The sequence below is a fragment of the Cricetulus griseus genome, chromosome 3 (genome assembly GCF_003668045.3).
Source record: "Cricetulus griseus strain 17A/GY chromosome 3, alternate assembly CriGri-PICRH-1.0, whole genome shotgun sequence".
NCBI classification, from domain to species: domain Eukaryota; kingdom Metazoa; phylum Chordata; class Mammalia; order Rodentia; family Cricetidae; genus Cricetulus; species Cricetulus griseus.
In genome coordinates, this window is record NC_048596.1 from 280,901,821 (window position 1) to 280,926,849 (window position 25,029).

Consider the following 25,029-nt stretch of genomic DNA (forward strand, 5'->3'; position numbering starts at 1 on the left):
AAGACAGCATTGCCACAGGAGACAAAGGGCGGATAGCCTAGGCCCCAGGTGGGAACCTTCATCTGGACAGAACATTATGGCTTTGAAGTGTGCACAGGGCTTGTGCAGTCCCCAAGCTCTAAGCATGGTTCTTGCCTTCTAGTCACTGCTGTTCCATACCTCCCCTAGAACATTGGATTTGTATGTTTTAAATCAAGTTTGCAGGACAGTGAAGGGAAAGAAAGGGAGGTACCACCTTAGCCTTAATCCCTGACAGAGGGAAGTTGACTCATAGCTGCACAGAGCTGAAAGGGCAGGGCTGCCCAAGTCTCTCTCACAGACCTCATCAGCAAGTATGCTAAGCAGCCAACCCTATTCACAGCACAGACCTGCCTGGCCTGAACTTCCCCTCTCCTCTTCCAGGAAAAAAGTCTTATACCTGCCTCACACCCTTTTCTGCAGGTAGACCCCAAGGCCCAGTGAGTGCACAGACACTGACCGTGACCCCACCTGACCACCAGCTTTTTGTCTGAGCTGTTGTAAGAATTCACCAGGGGTAAGTGTTTGATGGACAGAGCCCCAGTCATAAAAATGACCGCAGCAGCACCTACAGTGCAGTCTTGGCAGACTAGACAATCTCGGGGGAGGGGATGACAAGAGGGTCTTGGGCCAACAAAGAATGTGCTGTTATTTATCCTCTGAACATGGGCAAGCTCAGAGGAAGCTGGAGGTATTATAAAGATGGTGGCAAGCCTGTATGGGAATGCTTTTGGAGGGCCTCCACCCTGCTGCATAGAGTAATTCATTCTAGGGCAGGTCCGTTAGCTTTGGAGACATAAACTTATGTGTGTGCCTGTTTATATGTGTTTGTGCATGTAAGTGGCCACAAAGGCCCAAAAGGGACATCAGAACCTCTGGAACTAAAGCTCTATGGGGCTGTGGGCCGCCTAATGTGTGCGTAAGGAGCTGACGCTGAGTCCTCTACGAGAGAGCCAAGTGATCAGAAATCACTGAGCCGTCTCTCTAGCCCTTGAAGAGAGATCAAATAAATATATATATATATAATATATATATATATATATATATATATATATATAACGAAAAGGGGGTGGGATGCAAGCTGTTAGCATTTCCTTCCACTGGCCAGGAGCTCAGTCTCCTCCCTAGGAACTAGGACACCTTCATGTGACCAGGGGCTCAACAAGCAGGGGTGCTCTTCATTTCCAACTTCTCTCCTTTGCGAATTTCAAACTGTAAATGCAGATCTTACCAAAACTGACTCTGCGCAGACACATTTGCAACGCTGATCTTACCAAAACTGACTCTGCGCAGACACATTTGCAACGCTGGCTACTCGCTCTGACCCACACTGCCTTTACTCCTTACCTACTGACAGTGAGTGTGTGTCTTGTTTGTCTTCAGCTGACACCCTGCTGGGAGAGGGGTCAGGGAAGCCACCTGTGCAAGGGCCATGGGTGGAGAGGGTTTGCTCACCCATGAGTAGGGTCTTCAACTGCTTCTCTGAGGAGTTGGGAAATGTGCAGCAGAGGCTGGAGCTGGTGTCTCTGTGGGATAGCTGTGGGTGGAGAAAAGTCAGAGGGGGATCTAAAGGAGAGCCAAACCCATGGGGAGGCGCCTGCAGCTTAGACTGAAAGCATTGTGCAGAAATGCCCCCGCCCCCACCCTTGCCATTCATAGAACCCATGCCATACGTCTCTCAACCAGGGTCTGTCCTGAGTCAAATTTCAAAGTTTCTTTTGTTGTCTTGTTTGAGAAAGGGAGCCCTTAACTCACTGTGTAGCTCTGACTAGCCTTGAACTTACTGTTTGCCTGCTTCTACCTTCTAGGAATCAGGACTACGCCCTGTACGCCATGTCTGATTTCAAGAATCTTTAAGTAGGGTATATAGAAAAGTCAATAAAAGATTCACACTCAGGACTTGGAGTGCCTTGCTGCAGATGTCCTGCCTATTTCTTTTTACCACATTCTGGCTCCATCTCAAATTTGTGACATCAAAATACAAGGGGATCATACTAAATGCACAAGCCAGGACAAGAAATGGCTAGTTCAACTGTTTTTCTGCAAACAAACACAGTTGTTAAACTGATTTCACACCTGCCTTTGAGCTTGGGGCCTTCGTGCATATGTAGTGATAACCAACCACTTGACAACACCAGAGGTGGAGAGGCCACCACTGCGCCTCCACAAATGTAGATCTGAGCACACAGCAGTCCCTCCCTTGAGGACACAACAACTTCTGAAGGCAAATGGCATTTCCTCTTCACTTGTCACTAAGACAATACTTTTCTTCTCCTGCAGTCCCTGGAGGTCATTACTTGGCAGTGACTTATTACAAGCATGAGGGACAGTCCTGATGAGCAGAGGCTTTTACACTCCTAACACACCCAATTTCTCCCCAAAGCAATGTGTACACAGATTGTTCTCAGGATCAACCCAGCGTCTCTTCTCGGTTTTTGCTTACAGTCACTTGTTGTCTTTGGAGGATGGGAAGGCCTGAGTTCATGCTGTGGCCTGGACTGGATTGCATCTGGTCTGGGTTTCATAACCTATGCTCTGAGGACAGTTGTAGTCCTTATTTTTCTATTCTGCTAATAAACTTTTCCTACTGTGTCCACGCTGAATGGAAAAAAAAAAAGAAATAAAAAGAGGATATGGCTGCTCCTAGGTATGGTGGAGGCAAAGATTGAAAAGCCACCATGCAGGCATCCACTAGGGCCACTGTGCTTACCCCACTCAGCTCTGTCAGAGGGCTTTGTCATGTAAATCATCTTGGGCAATAGGCTACCTCTTCCAGAAAAAGGAAAAGGTATTTAGACTTTGTAAAATGCTTGGAAACTCTGGATCGTTTGCTAACTCAAACAGATTTTACTCAAGTATAGGGAAAAGAAGCCACAGTGGCCACAGCAGGGAAACATGAGCCCTCCTGCACCCCTCCCCTTCCAGTCACAGACCTTGTCTACAGACTGTGGCTGGCGTCAGATGGAAAAGGCTCCTTTATGCTTCATAGCTGAGACATTCCCTAAACATGAGCTCAGAGACAGCCGCAGAGCAACTCCAGTAGATTACAGACATGGCCTAGGGAAGCAGACTGGCAGATGACTCAGAAAAGGCTGGGGCCTAACAACACAGTATTACTGAATCTTTTCAAAATCTTCTCCTTGGCCTGGGTGAAAAAAAAAAAAAAAAAAACTCCCTAAAATGCTATGGCTTCATCCTCCACTTCATCCTTTGTTCTGTACAAGGCTGCATGGAGCAAAGAAAGGAAAAACAAAGGTACTGTTGAATTCTGATCAGTCTGAGCCTCAGCAAAGCTGCTATTAGAGGCAGACTGACTACCCCAGCAGCTAGGCTCTCTTCTTTTCCCCCTATTACCCAAAAGCAAAGCAGGGTCTTCAGAGGAAGAAGAGAAGACCTGGGAGGTCAGGGCCATGGGTTACCATGCTCACTCCCACAAGCCACTATGACACAGACAAAGGCCCCTCAACTCACCTTCAGGGTGCTGGGACAGCACTGCAGTGAGAGCTGGAGCACCGTAAGGGAAGTAGGTCTTGAGGGAAAACTTCATCTGCAAGAGTCAAAAGGAAGTGGCATGAATATTGGGACTGGGGGCAGTGAGGACAACACACACCTCAGCCTGCTCTCAGCCCTGGAGACCCACTGTGTGCTAACACAGCAGAATGTATCCTCAAACATTCTGTAAACAGGCTTCCAATAATCTCCTAAGGAGCCGAAACAGCATCCTTCCGTAATCATCCTCTAGAACTCAGGGAAGTCACATCTTGCTGACATCTTTACTGAGGTTTCTTCTCACACAAGCTCAGCCAGAGACATTATCTTCTGTTTCAGAGAGGGCTGCTAAACACATGTGGGACTCAGGGTCTCTGTGTGGCACTTACTACACTCAAAGTCTCACACAAGCTGCTCTTATGCTGAGGGCATGCGGTTATACTTACTAACCAGTATCTCCAAAAGGCACAGAGGTTTTGAAACAAAACTAACACACAGCAGCATAACCAGGTAAGTCTACAACACACGAGCTGTACAGGCCTGAGTATACGTATAGCTTGATAATCATGCATGAGTGTGTGATCCCACTGGACCAGGACCGCATCATGACACACAGGGTGCTGTTATCACTCCGGGGAGTTTCCTGTGACTCTTAAAGTTGACCCCCAAACCCTAGCCTGGCAATCCACATTTTTTTATTTCACACAGGAGAGATCAATAATTAGATCGCTTATTCCCCCAGGTTCACACAGACAGACACACTGCGTGAGTGAGCATGGTAACCCATGGCCTGCTTCTGCATGTAGCCTCCCTGCTCACAGGACTCATCTGACTATGTGCACATATCTTTCTTTTTCACTGCTTAGAAGTCATGAATACCCCAGGATTTGCTTATCTTACCCCTCAAAGATGAGTACAACTAAAACTGCTACTGATATTCATGTCTATTTTTTAATACATTTTATTTAAATTAGAAACAATCTTATTTTATGTATCAATCCCAGTTCCCTCTCCCTCCCACCCTCCCATGCCCCCCACCGACGCCCCCAGACCATCCCCAGGGAGGGTGAGGCCTTCCCTGAGGGATCATCAAAATCTCTTAAGTTCATGTCTATTTTTGTGGATAGGTCTTTCAGTTTTCTAGGGTGAGTACCATGGAAGTGGTAACTTTTCAAGGCCAACAGAGTTCCGTTCCCACCATCACAGGATGAGAATTACTTGCCAACACTGGGTGTTCTGGAACTCATTGATTTTAGCTGGTCTGCCTGGCGTGAAACATGACTTCATACATACTTGCTTCTGAGCTTTCTCTGTGTGGCAGGTGACGCTGAACCCTGTCATGTGTGCAGCGTTAGTTTGAATAGCTTTCTGAAGTGTGTGACCATAAAAACAAACAAACAAACAAACAAAAAACCCTAATTTGTTTCCCATGAAGCTGTAAGAGATAAGTCTTCTAGGATAAATACTGCAACTATTTCCTCTAAGCTGCTGGACAACCTGTTCATCTTCAAAGACATCTACTACAGAATAAACGCCATATTTTAATAAAGTCCAATTCATCCATTTTTTTTTTCTGTATGGCCAAGGTTTTGTTTTGTTTCTTTTCTTTTTGGCATTGTTTCTAGGAAATCTTGGATCATCCAATGTTTAAAAAAAGGATATGCTATGACATTTTCTCCTATAGTTTTGAGTTCTCTATTGAAGCCTATGATCCATCTCAGAACACCTTCTGGGTGCCTTCTATGGAAGTCTGAGGTTTACCCGCTCCCCACAAATGGGTATCCAGTTGTTTTTACCTACCCCTCACCATGCTGCCCTAGCCTCTCCTGTCAAAGCTCCTACAAAGGGGCTTGTATCTAGACAGCGTCTGTCCTGCCAAGCCCTCACTGGCTTAATTACTCACTCACAGTATGAGTCCTCAAGCGGTTTGCTTTCTGGCTTCTGTGGGTCCTTTGTATGCCCAGCTTAGCCTGAGAATCAGCCTGTGGGTTTGCATTTGAGAAAGCCTGCTGCAGGGGCCAGAGTCTGTCATACAAGGCCCTAGGTGTGATTCCCAGCCCTGCAAAGGGGTCACTGCTCACCTGAGAGGAAACGAGGAGCAGAAGGGCAGGTTGGGGAACAGACTTGGGCTGTTTTAGTTGCCCTCAGCAACCAACTTCCAGGTATTTTGTGGGGTTGGGCTTGCCCACTTCACGCATTCCGAATCCCTGCCTGCTTATAACTGGCAGGTCTCCTGATGAGCTGATCTTCTGTCACTGTGAATGCTACTGTCTAAACCTGTCTTCTCTACATGTCAGTGTCCTCCTCACTCCTGAGCCCTGCACATCCTTTTTGAGCATAAGCTTTCTGTCTTTAGAATGGGGTCTCTGAAAACAACACATACTGGGTCTTGTTTCAAATCCAATCCGATATACCTGCCCCTTTACTCCATTGTTTGATTTTCATAATTGGGATTGGAGCTATCTTTTTGCATGCTTTTCTTTTGCCCCATCTCTTTCTTTCCTTCATTGGACATCAAGTGGAACTCTGTTTCCTACCTCAGAAGTTCTGGGACCACCTTGAGTTGTGGTTCCACGCCCTGATGTCCCAGGGGCCTTAGTGAGAAGTGGGCATGGTTCCCCTGCTGAGGCCCTTCCAGTCCTTACCAGCTTTGTCGGATTTAACAGTATTCTACCCCGTGTGATAACTTCATCTACAGGATTCTCAACACAGCCCACTGTCTCTCTGTTCAACCGCTGGAACCCACCCTGACCTGTGGCTGCCTGTGCTCCACAGAAGCTTAGACTGGGAGCTCAAGTTGTTGCCTGCTGCTGAGCAGGGCACTCTGGTAATGCTGTTCCATGCTCCCCACATGGAACTGGGTGAGAGAAAAGAGTAGAGGGGAAAGGAGCATGTATGACATTCTCTCTGACCGAGGGATACGAGTGGGGTAGAGAGGACTGCACTTTGTAACCAACATGGCAGGACCTGTGGAGCCTGACTCTGCACCCCATAAACACCACATGTCTGCAACAGAAAGCAAACGTAGAAACAGCCAAGTGCCAGGAACTGGAAAAAGGCTATGCTGTGGTACATTTGTGCAGTGGACTGCCACAAAGCCACCTCTCACCACAGAGTCCCAGGCCTGACGCCATCTTCAAAGCACCAAGTAGAGAAGCTAGGCTCAGGGATCACATGTGCTGCCCCTCTGTGTGTCTCAGAAAGGGCAACCAACACCAAAGCCATCTTTGTTGTTCCGTGTAGCTAATCAAAGTACTTTGGAGAAAGAAAGGTGATAATGAATGCAGAACCCGTCTGGGAGGTAGGTAGAGGATCAGTCACACAGGAGTCAGCACACCAGTGACCCAGGTCTTGTCTGGAGGTGGCTTTACTGACACTTGTTCTGCTCACAATAACCGAAGGGGAGAGTTAGGACAGACAAAGTGGTGCAGAACTGTGTTATGATTAGTCCTGAGTCTACACTTGAGTCGTCCACTAAGAAGGTGGGCTGTCAGAAGCAGCACCAGCAAGAGAAAATAAATCACCATATGTCGATGTGAAGGTGTTTGCAAGGTCAGGAGGCTGCTGCACACCTGTGTGGAGCCAAAGGCAGGAAATAAGCTCTTGTTTGTTTTGGATTCCTATCGTGCCTAAACCAGGGCCCAGTGTGCACCCCTCTCTCTCCTAGACACATGTGGCCAGCAGTCACTGTTTCAAATTAGAAGCACTGTAACTCCAGTCCAAATCCACAGCACCAAGGCCAGCAGACACTCAAGGTAAACCCAGAAGAACACTCAAGTCAATGCTCAAGAAAAAACTTTCTCTGGTCCTCTGCCCAACTTAGGGATCCCAGAAGTACAGCCAAGGGCAAGGTTTGCTGGAGGCCATTTCCTCTGGGGGGATACCAAGAGTAGGCACAGGAGGACAGCACACATTTACAGCTGCAGTGAGTGCCAGCCAGTGCCTTTTGGCTGAGGTCTCCTTCCAGATACCAAGATGGGAACGACCCATGCTGCTTGCAGTAATCTACTTAACTTCCCCGGGGAAAGAGGGGTGGCATGAATAAGCCATATATATGGATGGTTGCCTTAGAAAGCAGAAACATCTGCTAAACCTTGGGCTGAGTAGGGTTTTAGCAGGCTCAGCACCCTAGCTCTGCCCTCCTCAGTGAAACTGCAGACCGCAGCAGAGGACACTAGGCCACCTTCACAGAAGCAGTGTCCAGAACTAATGCCATTCCAAGGAGAAAGGCACCACATACACATGATCCCAGGGCCCAAAGCTGTTCCACACCCTGCTTCACATGGTCACTCTTACTGCCCGGCAGCCTCTGCTGATAGGAGCTTGGAGTCCTCTGGTCTGCTGATGACATCCAACTCCCACTAGTTCTTCAAGTCCCTCCCTCTCCCCTCCTCCTTTCTCTCCTGGGGCTCTGGTGGGAATAAAGACAATGATCACTGAGAACGCCCAGCTTGCAGTGTCTAAAGTACATCCCAGGTAGACTGCACAGTGTCTCTTGCTGGCCTCAGGGCCAGCTGCAGACAAAAGGGCAAACACAGACAAAAGGGGTGGGGAATGAGGGCTAGTGGTGGGGATTTTCTCTCTAGGGAGATGACCAATTCCAAGACACTCAGACACAGCAGTGGGCAAATGGTTACGGCACAGGGCATGGGAAGGCAGACAAAACCTTTACTTATTTTCAATTAAAATGTTTCATCTCTGTGGGAGTGGTCCATTTGGATGCTTTCTTTGTGAACAAGACTCCATCAACATTTCTGAAAACAAGGCTGGGAGTGTAGCCAGTGTCAAAGCCTGCGCCTAGCACGTGTGAGGCTGTGGGTAGTCTGCAGTGCCAGGAAAACACGATTTCTCAGAGCAAAGATGCTTTCAACTGGTTACCGAATGCCCACGGAAAATCCTTCACGCTGAGAGGACCAAGCAGCGTGCACTGGGAGACGTACCTGCTTGTTCTCTTTTCCCAGAGCTTCTGCCATGCACCAGGTGAATACCTGAAGAGCAGCTATCACTTCTGGGGCTCCGTCAGTCTCCAGCAGCACAAACCTGAACAAAGCAAAGTGAGGTGACAACACACTGCTAGCATGCCATGGCTTGAGCTGTGTCTTACTTCCTCCCGAGTGAAGGAAGGCAGGAGGAAGCACCCTCCCTAGGGGCTGGGCTGGCTACTGTGCTCATGGTGTTCTGTTTTCACCAGCTGAGGCAGAGCTGCCTGGAGAGTGAGTGGCACACTCCTGGGGAATCAGGTAGACTTGGTTTGGTTTCCAAGCATTTTTATACAATTAAGTTTTCTTTTTGTTTAAGAAAAAAAATTTTTTTTCAAAATTGACTAGCCTTAAATAAAAACACTAGCCCATATTCTTACATCTGTGGCCATTTAAGTTAAAGTTGGTATGTTTTAAGTGCAACAGAAATGGTGAGGTATTGGTTGTAAAAATTCCTTTTCTAGGTTTGGAGAGATGGCTCGGTGTTAAGAGTACTTGCTGCTTTTCCACAGAATTTGAATTCAATTGCCAGCATCCGTATCAGGCAGGTTACAACCTTCTGCAACCAACTCCTGGGGCTCTGACCCCTCTGACCTGCACAGGCACCTGCACTCGTTTGCATAAACCCACGTAGACATGTATACACCTACACATAACTAAAAATAATAAGTCTTAAACAAAATTTCCTTTCCTCGAGCCTGTTGTCTGCCCTGGAGTCCTTCCTCCATGTGGATGTGAGAGACAGGTGGTTTGAAGGCAGGTCCAGACCCTTACTGCTCATACCACATGGGGTTGGAAGCCTTAGTCTATCTTTAGGACTCCACAGTTACAACCCCCATGAACTTCAGGGCCAACCTGGTGTGTTACACACTCCTTATCGCTGGTCCTCTAAAACCAGCACCTGAGTCTTCAAAATCCTTTCCGGAGGCTCTGTTCTCAACAGCTGTGTCTCCTGGCTTTCTTCAAGATCTTTGACAAAGCCCAGGCGGCCCTCGTGTGGGGAAGGGCTGTACTGCTTGCTTTACTTGGCGCTGGGGAAAACCAGGCATGTGTCCCTCCCTAATTCAATCCCACTTCTCTCTCGCTGAGTATAAAATGGTTCAGGAATACTGCCTCAGTCCCAGCTACTACTGCCTTTTCCAAGCACACTGACTTCTGAGTTTTTACTACTAACTACCCAGAAATTCAAGCCTCTACTTTCCCACAACAGCCAGAAACTACGGCAAGGATTTTTATTTATGTTTGGAAGCTGGGCATTTCCAGATCAACTGTTCCCAAAGACGTTGTATTTACCTGAACATTTCATCTACAATTCTGAAGATGGCAGGGTGGCAGGCTGCTTGAGGCTATCAAAGGAAAAGACCATGAGACAGTGAGATACAATAGGTATCCATCAATACCAACTTTGGGTTATCAGGCAAACAATGGTCGGTGGCTGCTCCAGAAAGGAGGCTCATTCCTTTAGGCTAAGTAAAGAGCACAGGGTGCTCAGGAAACCCCACACATAGTGCCAACAGTGGTTCTCTTTGGCCAGGGGCTGTGGGAAAACTTATTTTTGTATTCCTATTATAACCGCATCTTCTATAATAAGTCCGTATGATATAGGGGAAAAAAGAGCAAGTTTCATGAGCAGTTAAAAACCACTTTATGACAACCGGCCACAGACCTGTCTTAGGACCTCCTCAGCTGGCCTAGAAGTACCTCAGCAGCAGCCTCTGCTGTCCTTTCACCCTCCACCCCACCCCACTTCTCCTCTGCCCCCTATTTGGTGAAACAGGTGGCTCGGTTAATGGAGGGCAAAGCTGCATGACACCCAGTGATAGCTAGATCTCTAGTCCTAAACAGCCTGTTGGTGGGTTTTTGATGATTTCAGTCCAAAGAAGCTGGCTTCCTGGGGCCTAGGTAGGACCTCAGTGGGCCTCATCAGCTTCCATGTATTTTTGCTCAGGGCTTAAAACTTTGCATTATAAAACTCACAGTGATATCCAGGTATGAGTTGGCCAGACTCTAATGAAGGGAATTTCTGAAGGCATTTTGCGCTTGCTATGACTAGTTTTGGGAAACATTTTTTCATAGCCATCTCAGGCCCTATATGTCACTTTCCTGAACAACCCTGAAGAAAGCTGAATGAATCTCCTGGCTTCCCATTGGTTAGTTCTGCTGTGGCAGCTTAACTTGCAACATGGAGCATGTGCCATCTAGTGGTCATACGTGAGCATTACAGACTGCCACAGACAAAGGCATTTACAATTTCCAAGTTAATGCTTTCTGATTTTCAAATAAAGTAATGCATGATTTCTAACCCTTTGTCAATACACATCTTTATCCAAATGACATGAACCTCAGATTCTCATAAACTTGTTACCTACTTAAATGAATAACAGAGAAAGGGCAGGCTATTTCTTGGCTTTGATCTCAGAAAGTCATTTAATTTGCCCGCTCCTCAGACTCATTGTAAACACTAACAGTTGTTAGGGCACTTGGACATAGGCCCAAAAGACACTGAAAGAGTTTCTATGTGATCATAATGGAAAAGTCCAAACAGGAGAAAATCAAATCGCATGTCTTAAAGAATTCAGCTAAGTTTGCCAGGACAATTCTGTTTTACGTAGGAATGCACCGTCTAAAACACAAAGCCCCCAGCAGAGCCACACACACACAGGCACAAACACAGTGCTGAATGTGCACTGGGGGAAATGGGACCAAAACTAGATTTGGGGAAGAAAAGCCACTTTCTTTTATTCTAATGCCTTAAGGAAAGTTTGAGAACCACGTGACCTGATGACATGGATTTCTAAAGTAAAGAAAAGCTGTAAGGGGGGCACAAGGAAGAGTGTTCTAAAAGAGGATGAGCTCTGCTTTGACGCAGTGGTTTCCTTCTGAGCAGCTCAGCTGGTGATTCCAACCTTAACAGGCCATGGAGTCCAGCCACTCTGTGTGCGGCTGGTCTCTGTGTGTGGATGTCTCTTCATAAGGACCTCAGATCAGTGGTGTCTCCCAGCTTCCACAAGCCACTTCAGGTTCTAAAACAGGAAGAGACGAGCAGGCAGGGAACCTGCTGAAACAGCCATGACAAGGGTGATGACGCCTAACCCTCCTGTTACTCTCACTGAGACAACTCTCCACTCCACTGGAGGGGTTCTCGGGGCAGAATTTCAGTGTAAGTTGCTTCATAAAGACCAAAGTATTCTCAGGTCCCTGTGACACACAGAAGCCGATTTTCTCACCAGAGCTAAAGCTTCCCTGGATGCTTCTCTGAGAGCCAAATTCTACCTCTTACAGAATCCTTGTGAGGAGAATGCAGATTTGCACCCTCTGCACAGTGTTTTACAGGTGTGTGTGTGGGGGGGGGTTGGGGTGGGCATAGGAGGTCACTGTGCATTCCAGTGCTCTACAGCCCTGCTCTAAAATCTGTGCAATTATCTTTCCTGCCAAAATAAGGAGAAAGGAAAGGAGAGAGGGAGGGAGGGAGGAGAGGGAGGGAGGGAGGGAGGGAGGGAGGGAGGAGGGAGGGAGGGAGGGAGGGAGGGAGGGAGAGAGGAGGAGGGAGGGAGGGGAGGGAGGGAGGGAGGGAAGCTGCCTTGGGTCCCATCTGCTCCTCTGTTTTTTTTTCTCCATCCCTCCAAAAGCTGCCCCTTCTTAAACCCTCTCCTCCATCTGGCCTGACGATCTTCACATGGAGACTGCTTCATGCCAGAGAAACCGTGTCATCAAGAGATACCAGGAACACTCTACCCTTCCTTGCCTCTCAACTTCAATGAGCACTGGAGAACTGACAGATGATGACAGAGACCTGTGGCCTCCTCGAAAGCTTCCTTTGCTGGGACTCTCTCCTCTAGGTTCCCTGGCCCCCAGGACAGTTCACTTCCATCCCTCAACAGCACTCAGGAAGATGAGTCAACGTGGGCAGTACAGAGCATCCACAGGACAGGTGAAGGTGCAGGAGCCCACTTCCCATCTGCACCATGAGCTGTGCGAGCGAGCGAGTGAGCGAGCGAGTGAGGCTGACTCTCTATCTCAACCATGGAGCTCGTTAAAACTAATTTCATCCCAGTGTACCAATGATTATTATGACTACCTGACAGTCCACAGAGGCTGAGAACTCACAGCAACTTCTCAGGAAGAGGACACACTTTCCTATCAGTTGCTTTCAGACTGTGTGTGTATGTGGTGTGTGTGTGTGTGTGTGTGTGTGTGTGTGTGTGTGTGTGTGTGTGTGAGAGAGAGAGAGAGAGAGAGAGAGAGAGAGAGAGTGTGTTTGTGAGAGACAGTGTGTGTGACAGAGTGTGTGTGTGAGAGAGAGAGTGTGTGTGTGACAGTGCGTGTATGTGAGAGAGACAGAGTGTGTGTGTGTGAGACAGTGTTTGTGAGAGACAGTGTGTGTGACAGAGTGTGTGTGTGAGAGAGTGTGTGTGTGACAGTGCGTGTATGTGAGAGAGACAGAGTGTGTGTGTGTGAGACAGTGTTTGTGAGAGACAGTGTGTGTGACGGAGTATATGTTTGTGAGAGAGAGACAGTGTGTGTGTGAGAGAGAGACAGAGACAGAGAGAGAGAGAGAGAGAGAGAGAGAGAGAGAGAGAGGGAAAGAGAGAGTGAGAGTGAGATTGTGTGTGACAGAGTATATGTTTGTGAGAGACAGTGTGTGTGAGACACATACACACACACACACACAGAGAGAGAGAGAGAGAGAGAGGGGGGGGGAGAGAGAACCAGAAAGGAAAGTCATAAGGTAATTCACAGAAAAAGTGAATACCTCCCAGAAAAAGACAATGAGGAGTGAAAGCCTCATGTCTTCTATCTCACAGAACCAAGAGGGAAACAACAGGTGAGTGACAGGCCCAAGCTCAGTAGTTGAGGATGGATTTCTTGGCCCATTTTTATGTTGTTTGATGTTTTACTCAGAAATGATCATTGAGAAAAACAGCCGATAAGTTTTCCCTCCAACTGTACACCAGGGGTGCAGCCCCTCCCCTGTGCAGTCAGGCCCCTGTTCTACTGACAAGAGACACCCCTCTTTGTATATAGACATGAGTTAAAAGGTGACTATAGTCATCACAGAGACACAAACACATACAAATCCAAACAAAAGAAAAAGCCTCTTCTTAGGATTCAACAATAAACTCTTTTGCTGAGTTAAAAAAAATACCTTAAAAAATATAGCTTTATAAAGAAACTTCACACTTATTATGTAATAAGGCATTTCTATAAATACATACTTTTATTATAGCATTTTCTTTTCTATTTTTAAAATGTTAAACATAAAACTAAACAACCCTTTCACATTTTAGAATCTATTTTGTTTTAAAAGATTCATGTTTCTTACAACAAATTTGAGCTTTCTTTTTAATCTTTACCAGATGTTGTTTATACTACAAGCAATTTTTTTCAGTGCCCCATAATGCAATTATTGTTTAATTAGTGATAAATCTGTCATTCTTGGGCTTAAAACCTTAACAAGTACCAAATGTGCTCTTATGTTTTAAGTTGATGTGAGGGTCTCGGTGTCAGGACACAGAAGTGGGGGGTGCACACTGCATAACGCCCTCCTCTGCGCACTGGACAAACTCCTCCTGCTTTGGTCCCTGTGTGCGCCTATGCTCCAAGGTAGTTTCTCAGGTCTCACGGCTTCTCAACTTCATCTCTGAGTGGGAGGGACTGCCGTGGCTCACTATTTTTTTTGTTTTGTTTTGTTGTCTGTTTGTGGTCCTCCTCCCCTCCACCTTCCAGTAGCTACAAGGCCTGCAACCCCAAGAGTGAAGCTTATCGTGTACCCTGGGCTTTCTTTGAAGACGACGTTGGGGCACCTGGTGCCCTCCCAAGGCAGACCCTGGAAAATGCAGTACAGACAGAAGCCCCACCACAGGTCTCCCTGGTCCATTAAGGCTAAGCCTCTACTCCAGCTCTGATTTAATTACATGTCTCACATCAGAGCTCAGACAGGAAGTACTCCAACAACACTGATGAAAATGCTGGACTAGACAAAGATCATTTTTATTGAGCTAACAACCCTTCTAAGATAGATAATTAATGAGGAATAGTCTCTGACTTAAGAGCAGAGTAAAACAAAAGCCCTACCCTGCCTGCCTCCTGCCTCCCATGCACCCCCCTCTTTGGGGCAGCTCTCCTAGGCCCAAAGTGGTAGCTTCCGGCAGGCGGGTCAGCCGACGAAGAAGTGCACAGGAGGGCATGGGAACCAGGGTTCCCCTGGTTCTGGCACGTAGCACAGTGCAGCAGCCAAGCACAGGCCACCCTACCATCCAGCAGCCCCTTTTCATTCAAATTGGGGGCCTAAACAATAGCTTTCTGGGCTCCACACACAGAACTGTAACAGGAAAACAGCCTCCTTGATGCAAGGCCAGCCTGGGCAAAGAGCATCGTGCCAAAAGGGCCGCATAATTAGCAAGTGGCTTTCACTGCTTCCCCTGACGTCAGTTTTTAAGGTCAGGTCTGAGGCTACGGATTACGGTCTCCTGGTGACTGCTCTGTCAAAGGAAACACAAGACCATCTGTCTTTGAAACTTTTAGTCTGCACAGTAAATGACAAACTGGGGTTAATACCCTGATTTATCTGGGGCCACCAACTATGGCAGGCAGTCATGATCTTGGGGACAATCCAGGGTAAAGAAGCCAAAGGTTGAATCTCAAACACAAGCAGGTTTGGGAATGCATTTTTACTTCTCAAGTCTCATGCATGTGCATGCACACACATCTCGTTAGGAATTAAGGTGCATTCAGGTAGTCTCTCTCACTATTCATTTTCTTACCAGAAACTGCCAGTCCTCTTAAGTCTCCAAAAGGCCAAAGGACGTTCAGGGAGGTCACTACACTTAGCACAGCACTTTTATCTTTTGTTTTTGCTACATTTGGGTAACTATAGAATTTCCAGGAATCATTCTTGATAGTCCCAAGAGATGGGAATATAATTAACAGTGTTCCACACAAAACAAAGTTATGTAGACCATCACACTTTAATTACTGTCAGAATCTAGCACTAATGCAATTGGCATCAGGTTTCTTGGGCAGCAAAAAATGGAGCAGTCAAGCTGAGTCTTACAGATCTGATACTGCAAATGGCCCTGTCAATGCTCAAAGATGCTGCCCTGTGATAAGTGAATCAGATGATGCAATTAGGAAGCAGGTTCTTCAAGTTACCCCTGTAATCACTCAGCCAGGTCACGGGCTTTTTCTACCCTGCTGGGCTCTCTGGCTTTGTAGGCTCAGTATAGTGGAGGAGAACCACCTCAGCCAATCAGAGGCTCCCAGCTTGTTGTCTGTATTGAAATTACCTCCATGAACCACAAGGCATAGAGAGGTCACATCCTGGCAATGCCACAATAAATTAAACCAAGTCACACCCCCTCAAATCCCTCGTCAACAATAATAAAAGTTCTGAAGCTTCCCACACATGATCCTGATAAACGGCTTCTAAGCTCCTTGACTAGGAGTCTGAGGTTCTCTCAATACTGTGTCTAATGGGGACGACACTTTTCCTGTGCTCACTAAAGATGGTTGGGCTAAGGGCTCCAGGTAAAACAGAAGCAGACAAGGTTCAGAAAAGAAGCCATGGCATCAACAGTCACAGACAGTCCATGGGACTGGGAAGCTTGCCACTGAGGGAAGATGTAAACGACAGTGATAAGCAGCCTGGAAGCAAATAACTCTGTCATCATTTTGCACTGAGAGCCAGGCAGACCAGAGATAAAATAAGAAGTCACCATGTGCACATTTAATTTAGAAACAAAGACATTTACCAGATAAAGTAACTTAGACTACCTTAACCTGGAAGGGGCTGTCAGAGGGCTTATAGATGATCTACAGGCTCTGTAAGGAAGCTGCTCTTTAAAATTCCATATAACTTTTGAAAATGGTGAGAAGTAGCAATCATGCACGTGTGGTGAGAGAGAATTCAAGCAACTGCTGCCCATGACTAATTCCCTTACAGTCTCCAATCTGAAAATCAGCCGGCATTCTTAGCACCTTCCTCAGTCTAGACCATGACCATGGCAGATGCCTGCTCTCGCATTTTCATGGCCCTTGAGTTGAGCTATCACTGTTCTGCACTGCTATGGGAACGCACTGCCTCCATCAGATACCCCAGGTCATAAGAACCATTGAGAACACAGAGGAGGCCTCTGGGGTTCCTGTAAGGTGTGGGTCCCCACCACATCTGCAATGCTGTTCTCTTTAGCCACATTATGATTCTTGGGAACATGGGATTTTCAAGATGGTTTCTCTGTGTAGCTTTGGAGGCTATCCTGGAACTCACTTTGTAGACCAGGCTGGCCTCAAACTCACAGAGATCTGCCTGCCTCTGTCTCCCAAGCGCTGGGATTAAAGGCATGCGTCACCACTGCACAGTTCAAATTCGACTCACCTGACTACTCTGACAGCAGAAACTCCTCTCTGTAACCATGCTGGGTGGCCGAAAGCCACAGTGACAAGTGTGTGTGGATATGCAAATGAGACAGTTGGTGTCCTGGACCTTTCACTCCAAAACCTGACACTAGGAAACTGAGATAAAACACCTTGTAGAAGAGGAAATATTGCTGCCTGCAGATTGCATTTGAGACACAAGTAACCGTGATTCTGCCTTGTGAGCATGCACATTCAACAGGCACTGGCAGCTACAGGTCTGCCTAGGTGAACAAGTTCTTTAAATCCACTGAGGACTTCACCAAAATCTAGGCCTGTTGTCTGAAGGAACTGGTCTCCTGGTGGGCAGTTTATTCTGTGGACACTGGCTGGTTTCTTATTAGCACTCTGTGCACAGTAAATCTCTTTCATATTTTTAATGTGGTCTTGCTATGTTGCCCAAGCTGTCTTTAAGTTGCACTTTATTTATTAGGGGTGGTGGTACATGCCACAGCATGTGTGGAACTATCTGTGTAGTTTGTTATCTCCTTTTGCCATGTGGGTCCTGGGTATTGAACTCACGTTGTCAGACTTGGACAACAAGCAACTTTATCCACCAAGACATTTTGCCCCCCACCAACCAAACTGATTTTAAACTAGGTTCAACTAACTCTCCATTTGTGCCTTCTGAGAACTTGAACAAGTCAGTGAACCACTGTGCTCAGTTTAGTTTGCTTACACACAGACACACACACCTTTTGCTTATTCTTCTTTTTATGTATCTTATAAGAAAGCAGTTCATTTGAAACACACTTTTGTCAGCCTGTCACTGCATTAAATAAGAGGTTCTGGGGAAAACATGATTCTTAGAGCGAAATTGTCACCACATATTGTGTGATGTATAGTTTGGGTATTTTTTTTCCCCTGGGGACTTCTCTAACCCCACTAAAGGCAGACACTCCGACTGACCAGGCCCTGACCACTGCCTGGAAGTCTGGTCACTGGTACTGAGAATTAGTGCCCTTGAAGGGCGTGGGAACTTCTGTACACAGGGGCTGCACCCAAAAGAAAACTTACACAAGTCTAACTGGTTTTGTTGCTCTAAACATTTTTCTGAGCTTGTTTCTCTTGAATACTCTGCTTTCTTCTCATGAAGAGCTATACGTTCACTTTCTAAGTTTGTATATTCTCTGTCTGTCTGTCTGTCTGTCTGTCTGTCTGTCTGTCTGTCTGTCTCTCTCATCTACAATATGTTAAAATGAGAATCTATTTTTAAAAAGCCTATTCTGCATCTCTGGCCTCTTCAGACCCCTGGGAACCACATTCTTCACATGCCATAGGTGAGGACATGGCCTGTCTGTTCTCTCCTGTGAAATTGGGCAATGTGATGGAATAGGGCAAATACAGGAAAGCAGCTGAACCTCCTTAGCATCAGGAGGTGGCTGGAGTCAAAACACACACACACACACACACACACACACACACACACACACACTCACACTCATATACATCACACACACACATACACGCACACACACAGAGATGTAAATAAGGATGCTTCTAATCGTAACAAAAGATGCTTCTGGCCCCCTGCTCTGATCATATTTTTTACTTCTGTCACCAAAGCCCAGGACGTACCAGCAATGACTCTTTTATACAGCACTCCACCTCTCCCAGGCGATTTCTCTTGCTGGAGAACAGCTTTTCAAAAAGATGCAGAGTTGCTTTTTCAAGACTTGGGAGATGGCGAAACCAGAGGCTGACCACAGAGGACGTAGGCAGAATCATCTTTTTCCTTTGAGCAAGAAACAAGCAGAAGGTTAAACAGAAATAGATTACTGAAAAGGAAAAAAAAACAAAAAGTTCAATGTTCAAATGGCAATTACTGATCAAGTGTGTGAAGCTTCTCAACATGGTCTTGGCAGCAGTCGATATTATGCACCTATTTGCAAAATGCCATGACAATCACCCACCTAAGAACTCAAAGGAACACTCAGAAAATGAAGATTGCTTCAAAGATAAAAGGCATGCCATGTTTTAAACATCAGAAGGAGACTGAGACCTGGATTGAGTCCGTAGCCCTATGGAAGTTACTTGGCCCTCCATAGCTCCAGTTGACTTATCTGCAAAAGTGGCTAGAAGGAGCCAGTGTAGCAACACACGTGTAATACACAGCAAGACCACACTGTGAATACGAGATAGATAAATGTGAATGCAAGTCTTGATGGGACATGGCCCAGTTGGTGCACAATGAACCTGTTATAGCCAAATCATGCCATGCAGCTTTATTTCAGTTTCCTGTCTTTTGTGTGTAGTTTAAGTGTGGTATATATGTACATGTGTGTATTGCCATGCATTTGTATGTGTAGAGGCCAGAGGGTGACATAGGATCTCTTCTCTATCACTCTCTGCCTTACTCCTTTGAAACAGGGTCTATTCCTGAACCTATAGTACATGGTTGTTTTGATTTTTCTTTTTCTTTATTTTTGCTAGGCTGGCATCCAGCTAGCACAGCCATTCTCCTGTCTCCATAGCATCCCCCTGCCCACCCCCCACACACTCACTCTCCTGGGAGTTATAGGCATGTCAGGGAGTACTCCCAGCTTTTAACTTGGGGGAGGGCACTTCCTGGGTGGAGGTGCTGCTCAGCATGCCATTGGCACCTGAGCCTCCTCAACTATGGAGTAAAGACATACCCCAGCTCGTGTGTGACAAGCTCATAACTATAAAGAGGAATGCCTCTCACTCTCAAAAGTGTTGTGTTCTAACTTATTAGTCATTTGGTTACCACATGTCACACAGTCGCCTTTTGTGGTCATCGATGCTGCCAGGAGCTAACTGTACTTACACACATCTCTCACCAACTGTATACAAGTTTTCTTCCATGCCAACCTCCTCTCTGTCTCTCTGGATACCCCGTTGATGTTACTGCTTCAGTCTGACTCTGATGCCAGCTACCCACGGTTACTACATTCATCAGTAAAAGACTCATCCACAAACAACAAGTCTTCTGGCTAAAAACAGTTTTGGGTGTGACCATTTGGTAAAGCAGCTCAGAATTTACAATAATACTCTACTTACAACCATCAGCAATTCATTACAAAAGAAACAACTAAGAATGGGCTGACAAGAGAGACCCACAGACACATGGGGGATGGGCTTGGGGTTTCTATGCCCTCTCTGGGTACAAAAGTCGGCAAAGTCTTTGTGTTCACCTGGATGCTTTTCAAACCCTGTGGTTGAGTTGATGTCACCGCCAGCTCCTGGTAATTACTAATTACACCCAGTTCTGGTGGTCACCAGGCTGGTGGCTCTGCTGCTAGCCCTGATCCTGAAGCTTCGGGGACCCAGCAGACCTGCCCCTTAGCCTAAACTCACATATGATTGGAAAGGGCTCCTTGTACCAAAAGATGGCTCCCTTACCCCTATCACTCGGGAAATCCCGAAGTTTTATAAGCCTGGACAGAGACCACACATACATTTCTTACTCTGTCGTAACATGGAAGACATGCGTCCATTTCTTCTTTCATCTGCTTCCAGCACAGGGAAAGAAACCTCTGCATGCCACCACCAGCCCTCCCCCCACCCCACCCCCATGTTTTTGAGGACATGACACACTCAATTACTAACAGCCCACAGATTAACGAAAGACAAAAGAACCTCAGCAGCCCTCCCACCTCTGAAGGATTTTAGGCAATCTGTAGCTTGCCTAAATTCATCCCAGGGATGAGTTTTATAAAAAGTTAGGCTCCACATTTAAGTCAAGAAATTAAAAGGTTCCTCTAGGTTATCTAAACCACAAAGGGGAACCAGCATGAGTTGTTTAGAGGAAACAGACTGCCCATTTCTGGAAATCCGTGACTGTATTTGGAAGCCAAGGCCAAAGACGCCCAACCAATTATAAAGCACAGGAATTCCGCTATGTGCTGTGGTAAGCAGTGGAGAAGCTGAACACAGGCAAGCTGTGGTTTCTAGAAGGCCACACAGCCATGTGGGGAACTGTTCAAGCTGGGAGGGTGCAGGGTGTGGAGCATCAGTCTGCATGGCTCACTGAATCAGCCTCCTTTGTGGACATGTGGCGGATGGCTCTCCACAGGAAAGCATCCATGGAAAGGCTCCAGCTGAGGCAGTTGCTGGGCTGACGTGCTGGTCTGAAGCTGTTGGAATTGGACACGCTGAGGACCACCCAGCATTTCTGGACAGTCTGTCTCTTGTGGATTAGGAGACCTAAGTTTCCAAACCAAATAAACGTTATTAGTTGCTGAGGGAGAATGCTCTATCGTAAGCGAAATGAGAGCAAGGCAGGCAGGTCCTCAGCTTGGGCTCCGGGCACCATGCCTACTGGTCAGTGCTGTCCGAAACTGCTATTGGGGTTTACAAAAGATGCCAAGGTGGTTTGCTTTAATCCAACTCTTGTCCAAAAGAAGCGGGGGCAGGGGCTGGACACAATGAGAAACTTGGGCTGTGTTGTGTGAAAGGTGGAGTTGGTGGGAAAGCCATTAGAACCTCAAGGACTAAGCTGCAGATCATGATCATTCAGGATCCACGAATAACAAACACAATGGAGGACTTTTCAAAATTCAGGCATCCTGAGTAAATTTTGGCAAAGGATTGAAGAAGATAGGAAAGATGACTTCAACTTTTCGTGTTTATTTATATGGATGCGTGTCTGTTTGTGGGGGTGTGCATGTGTGTGCAGGTGTCCACAGAGGCTGGAAGAGGGCATCAATTGTATCACCCTGGAGCTGGAATTACAGGTGGTTGTGAGCTGCCAACATGGATGCTCTGAACTAAACTCGAGTTCTCTGCAAGAGCACTTGTGTGCTCTTAGCTTTGAGCCATCTTGCCAGGCCCCAGATTTTCAGATTTTAACCATGAAATTATGCTTTGATGTTTCGCTTTGTTTGGTTAGTTGGTTTTTTTTTTTTTTTTTTTTTTTTTCTCAGACAGAGTCTTGGTACAGCCCAGGCTAGCTTTGATTTGTGGCACTCCTCCTGTGTCAGTTTCCTCACTGCTGGGATTACAAGTGTGAACTGCCAAACTTAGTTCTTGTTTTGACCTTTTTTGAAAACATTAAACAGCTTAGCCTTCTCTGGACTATCAGCTTCCACAAAAAAGGAAGTATGTACTGTATATATAAATGTTAGGAGTTATATATGGAAAATGGAAACACTCTACCAGGGCCTCCCTCCTCTTTTGAAGTCTTCATTTCCCAAATGCAACAACAGGACACCTGAAATGAACGAGAAGACCCACTGATGACCGACAAGGTTTCAAAACAAAAGACAATAGCTAGAGAGTAAGAAATGCCTCAAATGCATACACAGGGCCACACAGCAAATGCTGCTAGATCACAGAGTAGAGCTGAACAAACAGGTGTACTCACAGGTGGACAGAAAGCTGTAGCATATAAAGATTCTGTTCTCCTTAGGCCAACCCACACACCTGATGAAGTCTTCCCCAGATAACGTAAGGTATCTTTCCTGAGGCCAAATCACTTTTAGAGTTTATACATGTAGGGAGACATCGTAGCCACACCTCCTAAGGGCTGGGCGTGGTCAAGGTGAGGTCAGGATGACTCGTGTTAGGTTCTTAAAGGGTGAATAGATCCACCATGTTCATGAGTTTCCATTAGAGTTCCCAATTTGTAGGCTGGGATGTGCTTGGCATTGACCAACCGGATGATTTCTGCATCGCTAAGGAACTTTGCACCTTTCTCGGCACTCTCCAGTATCTGAAGACATTCTTCATTAGGCCGAGGCTCGCTGGAGAGTTCTATTTCAGGCTCCTGTGTCCTCAGTGCCACTGGAGGGCTGGTCCCAGAGGTCCCAAGCATGAATGTAGCTCTGATTGCACTCTCAGTTTCCTCCACTAATGGTTTTATAACCTCAACTTTTCTATCTTGGTTCACCCCAGGCTCCTCCTCAACTGATGAAAGCTTCTCGCTCCTTCTCACAAGCAGAGGCTCCCATCTGCAACAGTTGTTAAGAACCTAACACGCATCATCCTGATCTCACTTGACCATGCCCTGACAGGCGTGGTCAGGCACACCTGTAGCCAGCCTTTAGGAGGCGTGGTTACGGTGTCTCCCTACATATACAGAAGATGAAACAAGCAACACACACACACACACACACACACACACACACACACACACACACACACTCTCTCTCTCTCTCTCTCTCTCTCTCTCTCTCTCTCTCTCTCTCTCACACACACACACACACACACACACACACACACACCATTAAACCACAAAGGAAGAAAAGTGAGAATAACTAGACTTACTTTATTATTACGAACACACTGGACTCTACTACTAACAGCTGTTAGGAGGACATGGATACATAACAGACCACAACAGAGAGCACCAAGGAGCTGAGCATAGGCTGACACAACTCCCAGGCTACATCCTGGTGGGAGGGGCTGGCATCCTTCACCACATCAGAGAGGGCCACATGTTATGCAGCCCAAAAGTGGAGCAAGGCTTATTGTTTTAACAAATACTTTGCAAAACCACTCCACACCTGGAAAGAAATGTAAAGGAACTCATGAACCAAACATAATACGGAGCTTTGAACTCTGATTCTAACAAACTAGGGGGAAAAAGAAGTTACAAAACAGGAGAACTTAGGCCCTGATAACAACTTCAGATATAATACTGGTGGCATTATATATGGCTTTTAGGGTTTTATTTTTTTACATTTATTTATGTATTATTTAAGTATTTATTGTGTGGGGGCATGGGCACACCACAGAACACATGTAGAGGTTAGAGGACAATTTGCAGGAGTTGGTTCTGTCTTTTCCTTCAGTTTGAGAATGAACTTGGGTCACCAGGCTTGGCTGCCAAGGGCTCTTACCCCTTAAGCCATCTTGTCGGCCTTAAAAGGTCTGTTTTGGAAAAAAAAAAATGCTTATATGTTTAGCAATTCCCATTTTCTGTCTAAAGTCATTTAAATAACCAAGAATTGAGGAAAATATACTAATAAAATGCTTTTTAAAGCACTGTGCTTTTAACAAATTAAAGGAACATAGTAGTAAATATTTTAAAATCACATCAATGTTCTTTGTAGAATCTAGAAACCTCCATGAAAAAGAAACCCTGGTCCAAACACTGTAGAGACTTCACTCCCAGCCACAGCTCAGTGTGGAGTCCACAATAACCTTGTGGGCAGGGCAATTCAGACTCACAGCTGTTTTCATAACAATGCTGGCCCCTCCTCCACCCTCCTCCCCCACTGAACCAGGGCTGGGCAAGTGGTCTACCACTGGGCTACACTTATAGTCCTCATGCTCATGAGTGTATAGGGGAGCTGCACAGTGAGTACACCATAGCTAATGATGCTACTTCTCTGGCACGCAAAGGAATGTTTGTATATTTTTATATTTGAAGAAGAATCCTGGGGCTGGAGAGATGGCTCAGTGGTTAAGAGCACTGACTATTCTTCCAAAGGTCCTGAGTTCAATTCCCAGCAATCACATGGTGGCTCACAACCACCTTGAATGAGATCTGGTGCCCTCTGCTGGCCTGCAGGTAGAAGAATGGATACATAATAAATAAATAAAATCTTAAAAAAAAAAAAAAGAAAGAAAAACCCAAACAAACTAACCAAAGAAAGAAAGAGTTCACAGAAAGAATATTTAGGGCATTTGTGTATATTTTCAGAGATTCATTTAAAGCTTATTCTTTTTCTTCTACTATGTTGTTGCCATGTCTGGATATGCCTGATATAAATCTTGTAATCTATTAGTATTAAAAATGAGTATTTTAAATACTCTGATGTTTTCCTTTGGGCCTACATGGCAATGTAATAAAATGAAAGTACACATTCCTTTTATTTGTTTGCAATAATGTATCTCTAAGCCTTTGAAGGGGGCTGGAGAGATGGCTCAATGGTTGAGAACATGTGTGTAGCTCTTGCAAAGGACTCAGGTTTGCTTCCCAGAACCTACAAGGTGCCTCACCACCACCTGTAACCTCCGTTCCAGGGGATCCAAGAGGCACACGCATACATGTATGCAGGCAAAACATTATTCATACATATAAAAGAAAAATAAATCTAAAAAACTCTTGAAAGTTTTCTAAATTTTTATCTGAATTATTTTGGATAATTATATATTTTAAATAAGATGTTTTATCAAGATGCAGTATATATTTTATAGTTACATATTTTAATGTATGATTTGC

At 46.0% G+C, this 25,029-nt stretch overlaps 1 protein-coding gene across 2 annotated transcripts in view; it reads right to left on the reverse strand.

The window, feature by feature from the left end:
* Fancc (FA complementation group C) overlaps positions 1-25,029 on the reverse strand; it is a 129,535-nt gene that overhangs the window by 11,222 nt on the left and 93,284 nt on the right. For both annotated transcript variants that reach the window (XR_004769440.1, XM_027409661.2), the window contains exons 8-12: positions 18,477-18,633; positions 9,780-9,832; positions 8,448-8,547; positions 3,490-3,565; positions 1,474-1,555 (exon numbers count right to left, since the gene is read on the reverse strand). Coding sequence is in view for 1 of the 2 variants with exons in the window: in XM_027409661.2 (XP_027265462.1) it covers positions 1,474-1,555; positions 3,490-3,565; positions 8,448-8,547; positions 9,780-9,832; positions 18,477-18,633 (468 nt within the window). In the remaining variant the exon portion in view is untranslated. The remainder of the gene's footprint in view (positions 1-1,473; positions 1,556-3,489; positions 3,566-8,447; positions 8,548-9,779; positions 9,833-18,476; positions 18,634-25,029) is intronic.